Source organism: Penaeus japonicus, unplaced genomic scaffold, assembly GCF_977035675.1.
Source record: "Penaeus japonicus unplaced genomic scaffold, GWHDUDI00000001_assembly GWHDUDI00000010, whole genome shotgun sequence".
Taxonomy (NCBI): Eukaryota; Metazoa; Arthropoda; class Malacostraca; order Decapoda; family Penaeidae; genus Penaeus; species Penaeus japonicus.
In genome coordinates, this window is record NW_028234412.1 from 3,235,645 (window position 1) to 3,243,144 (window position 7,500).

The 7,500-nt window shown below is 45.9% G+C and overlaps 1 protein-coding gene across 3 annotated transcripts in view; it reads left to right on the forward strand.

Annotated features, from left to right (window-relative positions):
- LOC122257740 (uncharacterized) overlaps window positions 1-7,500 on the forward strand; it is a 25,467-nt gene that overhangs the window by 13,662 nt on the left and 4,305 nt on the right. For 2 of the 3 annotated variants that reach the window (XM_086540446.1, XM_086540448.1), the window contains exons 3-6: window positions 1-218; window positions 645-1,030; window positions 1,777-1,853; window positions 2,628-4,177. The exon at window positions 1-218 is cut by the window's left edge and continues 2,283 nt beyond it. In XM_086540446.1, the coding sequence (XP_086396572.1) occupies window positions 1-218; window positions 645-1,030; window positions 1,777-1,853; window positions 2,628-4,177 (2,231 nt within the window). The remainder of the gene's footprint in view (window positions 219-644; window positions 1,031-1,776; window positions 1,854-2,627; window positions 4,178-7,500) is intronic. The other variant, XM_086540447.1, reaches the window with a different exon arrangement.

Here is a 7,500-nt window from a genome sequence, read left to right on the forward strand (position 1 = left end):
GGTGTTGGTAAACAAGAAGAAAAAATGTGATGAAAAGATCGAACGCCTGAAAAGTATCATGGAAAAGAAAATATCTATCTTAGAAGCCAAAAAGAAGAAATTGGAGAAAAAGATAAACCTGGAGCTGACCCAAATGAACGAAGGGGTAGTCTCTCTCACCTCAGAAGATGAGGATAACTCGGAGAAAAGTGACGCTGAGGACATGGTGTCTGACATCGGTGAGTTGGTATGAAGGAAAGTGTACTTAGAAGACCTCTGTCATACATTAAGAATCAATCTATATATAAAGAATTAGTACCGATTTCAACCTCTCTTAACCCACTCACGACGGGGGCATTGCAGCCTTGCATGTCACAATGCCGGGGCTTTCGAACACTTAGGCCTAAATCAATTAAATGACTGGCACCATATGGTGCCACCCGGCCACTGGGCCCTTGAATGAGCAGTACCGTAGTGTACCACCCGTCCAGAGAGGGTTAATATCCTGATTTATTTTTAAAAGGCATCATTTGTTTTTTTTTTTTTTTTTTTTTTTTTTTTTTTTTTTTTTTTTTTTTTTTTTTTTTTCCTCTCTAACATTTTTCTCTTTTTTCCTTCCATGCTTTATGTTCTTTTTTTGTAATAAAGATTGGACCTGTTCACAGGCTCTCCACTGTCTGATAGAAGCAAAAGCCCAGAAGTTCCTAAAGCCGCAAGTCCTACTCTGGAAACTACCAAAGACTTGCCCAGAGCATGTGTTAGCACTGTCGTCAACACAGCCATAGCTAATGCTGACTTTACTCATGCGAGTGATGCTCCTGTCACAGATCAAGCGTCCCTCTATAGTAATGCTAACACCAAGGAAGACGATACAGTGGCTAATGACACCACCACCACCAGTGCCAGCCAAAGCACTGGTGCCATGGGCTGCCCCCCAGTCAACCAAGAACATCCCAAGATATCAGACAAGCCACAAGTTATCAAGGTAATCAAGGATGCAAGTGCTGCATCCTTTGGCAAGAACACAGAATTAGAAGCCATTGTTCAGCAGGTGTGTGGTTTTGACTCTCTCTTTCTCTCTCTCTCTCTCTCTCTCTCTCTCTCTCTCTCTCTCTCTCTCTCTCTCTCTCTCTCTCTCTCTCTCTCTCTCTCTCTCTCTCTCTCTCTCTCTCTCTCTCTCTCTCTTTCTCTCTTTCTCTCTTTCTCTCTTTCTCTTTCTTTCCTACTCTCTCTTCCTCCCTACCCCTCCCTTTCTCCTTCCTTCTCATTCTGTCTTACTTTCCCTTTGCATGTGCATGGAATGTGGATATTATTGTACTGGCCAGTCAGACTCGGCTCAAGACCTTGTCATCTCTGGGATATTCAACAGTCACTCTAGACTCAAAACACGTAAACTTTATCCGGAAAGTTTTTTTCTTGAGACACGTTTCACCTAAGGCAAAATTTTGCAAGCTTGCACATCACACAAAGGTCATAGAAGTGCTTGTCATCTGTATGTAAGTTAAAAGAAAAGACTTTGGTAGAGGTTTTGCTGTGAGAGATGTATAACAGGAACCCCTTTGATATATTTAAAGCTTCATGGCTTTTGCTCTTTCTATTATGAGTGCAAATCAATATTATATAGTTGATAAAATAACATTTGTCAAAGCATTGTCCTAGAAACCAGAACATATATATCTGTTTGGATTTTATTCCTTTTTTTTTTTTTTTTTTTTTTTTTCATTATTTTACAGAAAGTAGTTGAGGATTTAATGCTAAGTGTGTGTGTGTGTGTTTTATTTATTTATTTATTTTTAGGTACATGAATCTGCTAACAATCAAGTTGTTCCGAGTTCAGGGACTTCAGAGAAAGACATGTGCGTCCCAACCTTCAGGTAAAAACTCCTTCTCCATCTTTTTTTCTTTCTTTCTTTCTTTCTTTATCTCTTTTGTCTTTCTCCTTTCTCTCTCTCCTTCTTTCTCTCTCTTTCTTTCTTTCATTCTTTCTCTTTCTCTTTTTTTCTCTCTTTTCTCTCTTTCTTACATTCATTCTTTCTCTTTCTCTTTTTTTCTTTCTTCTCTCTCTCTATCTCTATCTCTATCTCTCTATCTCTCTATCTCTCTCTTTCCTCTTTCTCCCTCTCCCTCTATCTCTCTTTCACTCCCTCTATCTCTCTCTCTCTCTCTCTCTCTCTCTCTCTCTCTCTCTCTCTATTTTTTTCTCCCTTTCTCTAGTTTTCTCTCTCTCTTTCTGTTTTTTCCTCTCTCTTTTTCTCTCTTCCTCTTTCTCTTTTTCTCTCCTTTTCTCGCTCTCTTTCTCTCTTCCTCTCTTTCTCTCTCCTTTTCTCGCTCTCTTTCTCTCTTCCTCTCTTTCTCTCTCTATCTCTCTCCCTCTCCCTCTCTCCCTCTCTCCCTCTCTCTCTCTTTTCTTTTTCTCTCTCTCCATCTCTCTCTTTCCTCTTTCTCCCTCTCCCTCTATCTCTCTCTCTCTTTCTGTTTTTTCCTCTCTCTTTTTCTCTCTTCCTCTCTCGCTCTCTCTCTCTTTCTCTCTCTCTCTCTCTTTTGCTCTCACTCTCAGCATTTATATTAGTGAGAAAAAACATAAGGCAATATGTATCACAGTAGCACACCATATTTACATTACATTTGTTTATTTCTCTTCTCTACAGACTGGTTATAGATAATAGAGCATCAAAATCTCAGAGCTCAAAAACTACAAACAAAAAAAATTCCAAAGGGCCCAATCATCCCAGACGGCCCAGCGTCCAAAATATAGGAAAAGCAAACGAAACTGCTGTTTCTGCTGCTGTTGCCAGCACTACAGCTTCAGCTCCTACCGTGCCAGCAAATGTTCCCAAGCGCTTGCAAAAAGCTCCCGACTCATCAAGCTTGCGCTCCGTAAGGAAGAACCAACCGATCGCTCCTGATAATACCCAACCTAAAAGAGATGTGATAACCCCCAGTGCCACTCTAGCACATGCACCTGTGGATTGGAATAAGAAAATGTCACATACCCAACAACAGTTTCAACAAAAGCAAGCACAGCCATATCTCAAGCAAATGCAACCTCCTCCTTATCAATCTCATTTAGGACTGCAGCATCCTCAAATAGTACAGCAACTTTCACAGTGCCCTCAGCAGGTGCAGCAGCCTTCACAGCATCCTCTGCAGGCACAGCAACCTTCACAGTGTCCTCAGCCACCTTCACAGCGTCCTCAGCAGCCACAGCAGCCTTCACAGCATCCTCTGCAGGCACAGCAACCTTCACAGTGTCCTCAGCCACCTTTACAGCGTCCTCAGCTGCCGCAGCAGCCTTCACAGCGTCCTCAGCAGCCACAGCAGCCTTCACAGCATCCTCTGCAGGCACAGCAACCTTCACAGCGTTCTCAGCTACCACAGCAGCAGCCTTCACAGCGTCCTCAGCTGCCACAGCAGCAGCCTTCACAGCGTCCTCAGCTGCCACAGCAGCCTTCACGGCATCTTCTGCTGCCACAGCAGCCTTCACAGCGTTCTCATCTGCTACAGCAGCTTTCACAGCGTTCTCAGCTGCCACAGCAGCCTTCACAGCATCTTCTGCAGCCACAGCAGCCTTCACAGCATTCTCAGCTGCCACAGCAGCCTTTACAGAATCCTCAGCAGCCTTCACAGCATTCTCAGCTGCCACAGCAGCCTTTACAGCATCCTCAGCAGCCACAGCAGCCTTCACAGCATTCTCAGCTGCCACAGCAGCCACAGCAGCATTCTCAGCTGCCACAGCAGCCTTTACAGAATCCTCAACAAGCACAGCAGCTTTCACAGCTTCCTCAACAGGCACAACAACCTCCCCAGCAACCTCAACAGATGATGCAGCCTCAACAGCAACTTCAGCTCCAGCAGATTTTGCCAGGATTAAGAAGACTTTTCAATATTATGAAGCAGTCAACTCAGCCTCAAAGGGGACATCCTCATCCCCCAGTGATTCCACAACAAAAGCAAGTACCAATCCATTCAGCACAGCCACCAGCCCCACAGCAATCGCACATACAGCAACACCAGTGTCACATGCAGCAGGTGCCGATGCAGATGCAGATGCAGATTCAGTGTGCAAACAAGATGCAGGTCAGAGCACAACTCTACCAAAATCCACAATCCCAGCCAATGCAGATTCAGCCAAACTCTCAAAACTCTCAAATCAAGATGATGCTCAGAGAACCAGCACAAGCACCTATGGTTAATCAAGGTAATCACGTCTTCCCTCCTCCTCTTCCTTCTTGTCCCTGTATGTCTGCTTGTTCCTTGCCACGTTAATATTAACCACTATTATGTGGAAGTAATCTGGAAGTGATTTACATTAAAGGTAATAGATTTGTCTATGGGGGAAATAAGTCTTCAACTTTGCAATTTCATCTGTGACTTCTCCAAAAAATTTCTGACTTTCTTCTTCCTCCTCAGTTCAGTTCAGACAGATTTGCGAAGACGTCGCTTCACCCGGGCTACATGCACAAGGCGGCCTCTGTCAGCTATGAGTGCTGACTTATCTTATCTAATCTTATCTGATCATCGCTAAATTCAATTCAACTCAGTTCAGAGAGATTTTGAGAAGACATCGCTTCGCCCGGGTTGTGTGGATGGGGTAGCCCAGTCTCTATTAGCTCTAAGTGCTGACTCATCTGATCATCATAACTGAACTCTTACCGTGGCAGTCGGATTGTCTGTAGGCGCTCCAGTTGCCAGGGGGCAAGCGACAGGCATAGCTGTCTAACCAGCCTGGTGGCTGTCGTCTCTGGGCCTTGCCTGAGGAAGCGAATGTGCTCGCATTCCATTAGGTAGTGCGTTAATTTGGTGTCCGGCGCGCCACAATGCTCACATCGTCGCTCATCTTGCCTAATAGTGGGAATGATTTGCCACGCACAAGGGTAGCCTATTCTCAGTCTGTGCAGACTGACTTCAGCACACCTTGATTTTCTAGGAGAGATTGTCAGCGACTCATAGCCTGTGGCGTTTGAGTACCGGCTGGCCGAGAGGGAGGTTCTCGCTTCCTCTCTATGTCGCTGCAGGGCACCGACCTGCCCTGCAACCATCCTTTTACGCCTTAGCAGTTCCCGGCTAGGATGCACCACAAGATCACTCAAGGGTTTCTTCCTGCCGTCCTCCGCTAACCTGTCAGCTATGTCATTCCCTTCAATACCAACATGGCTTGGGATCCAGTTGATGATGATGCGTCTTCCCTGATCCAGGATTCTCTGAGCAATGGTGAGAATCGTGGTTACCAGGTAAACGTTATCAAGGGGCACGTTTTGTTGCAGGCTGTCAATGGCGGCCCTAGAATCTGTGTGTATGACAACATGCCCATTCGTCTGGGCTGCATGGGCTAGGGCTCCCATAATAGCTACTGCCTCTGCCTGGAGCAAGGAGGCATTATCAGATACCCGCATAGCTTTCTCTATGCCCCTTGCTGCAAAACCGGCGCCTGCAGTGCGGGTGATGGGGTCTACAGAACCATCCGTGAAGTAGGTTTTGCTATTCAGCGGCGTGATTGCTGTAATGTTCCTCTCCACCTCAGCCTTCAATAGAGGTGGTGAGTACTGTGTTTTTCTTCTTGATAGACTCATGACAGAAAACTATCAAGATCGTCCCCACGGCAGAGCTGTGACATAGTTAGGGTGGGGAAGGTCCATGCCCTTAATCAGTAGTGTCTCTTTGAACTCTAAGCGTTTCAGCACTCTGGTTGTGTGAGACAGCCAGGTGTCGTTAGCAAAGAGCTCTTGGTTCTGTGCAAGCCGACGCTGCACTCTCTGTCTTAGCTGCGAGTCCAGTGGGGACTGTAGGACACTGGCAAGGAACTGGGCTGCCATCTGATCAATCCGGGTGTCCAGGGGAAAGAGTTTGGCCTCCAAGAGGAGGTTAGTAACCTTAGCCCACCCAGGGGCACCCAGAATAATCCTGGCGGCTTCGTTTTGTATGATGTCGAGTCTTTTCCTGAGTCCAGGCTTGACTGTGATAAGGGCGACGGAGGCGTAGTCCACAATGGGACGGACAGCGTGCACGTAGAAAGATCTTAGTACACGGTGCCCAGCCCCTAAGCGCCACCCCGACAGAGTTCTCATGACAGAGAGCCTTGCCTTGGTCCGATCTAAGAGATGTTTGATCTCAGAGCGGAAGATGAGGTTCTTATCGATCCATACCCCCAAGTATTGGTAGACGTGTACCCACTCAAGCTCTAGACCTTGGACTCGCAGTCTTTGATCGCAGACATCATGTTTCAGCGCCATTGCCTTCGATTTGGCTGCTGAGATCTTAAGCCCGACTCTGCAGCATTCCTCAGATATTAGGTTCAGACAATGCTGGGCCTCTCTGACTGGATTCTCATTTCGTCTCCCAGTAGAGATAATTGCTAGATCATCTGCATATGAAATGATCTTGCATCCCGCTGGAAGTGGAATGTCGAGAATGTTTAACATGAGGATGTTGAACAGAGCTGGGCTAAGGACCCCTCCTTGTGGGGTGCCATTTTCCAGAGGCAAATGCCTGGAAAGGTGTCTTTGGAACTTCACTCTGGCAGTTCTGTTCCGAATATAATCGCCAATCCAGGCAAGCAGTCTTCCTTTGATTCCCTTGCGGATCAGGATCTCCTGAATGGCAAGCGGGTTTGCCAGTTCAAAAGCCTTCTCCAGGTCAAGGAAGACAATGACGGCGCTGCTGTTGCTGACACTGCTCAGTAAGGTGGCCATGCTGTGGGTAGTGCTCTTGCCCCTTGTGAACCCGTGTAGGTGTTCGTGTGGAGGTCCCAGCTTCCATTGGAGCCGATTCAGTACCATTTTCTCAGCTGTCTTTCCCAGACAGCTGAGCAGGGAGATGGGGCGGTACCATCCTTTGGTTTGGGGACGGGAATTATATCAGCCCTCTTCCAGCACTGTGGCAGTGAGGAAGTTTCCCAGGACTTGTTGATGAGATGCAAAAGTGCAAGGTCACCTTCATGTCCTAGGTGGGAAATGATGTGGTGGGAGATCCCATCGCAACCCGGGGCTGACCGGGAACTGGTCTTGTATGTCCGCGTAATTCCCTTAGAGGGAACATGACATCTGTATCATCAGGCTCAAACGCGTTTTCTCTGATGAGGGCATGTCATGGCATGTTGGTTTGTAGGCCATTGCATCGTTGCCAGTATAGTGTCGAAGGCCTTGAGCAGGGGGTGGGTGGTAGGGCAGGCATTATTCTTGCCGGCCCATATTGAAGATGAATTTGAATGATGAAAAAAATATGTATATATGTACTGTAACTTGATTATGTACCCATTTACTTAAGGTATGCTTTGTTAAAAAAAGCATACCTTTTCTTTTCTTTTCTTTTCTTTTCTTTTCTTTTCTTTTCTTTCTCCCTTTTGAATATGATGTATATCCCTGAGAGTGACATGAGTATTATATCTGTAGTGATATTACACAAAGTTATAAAAAAAAGAGACATGTCAATACGTTTGAATGATAACTTCTATATAAGTATTAATCAGTTTATGGCAAGGACTCCTATTTTAATATTGTTTATTTTTCAGCTATCAGTTGCTTG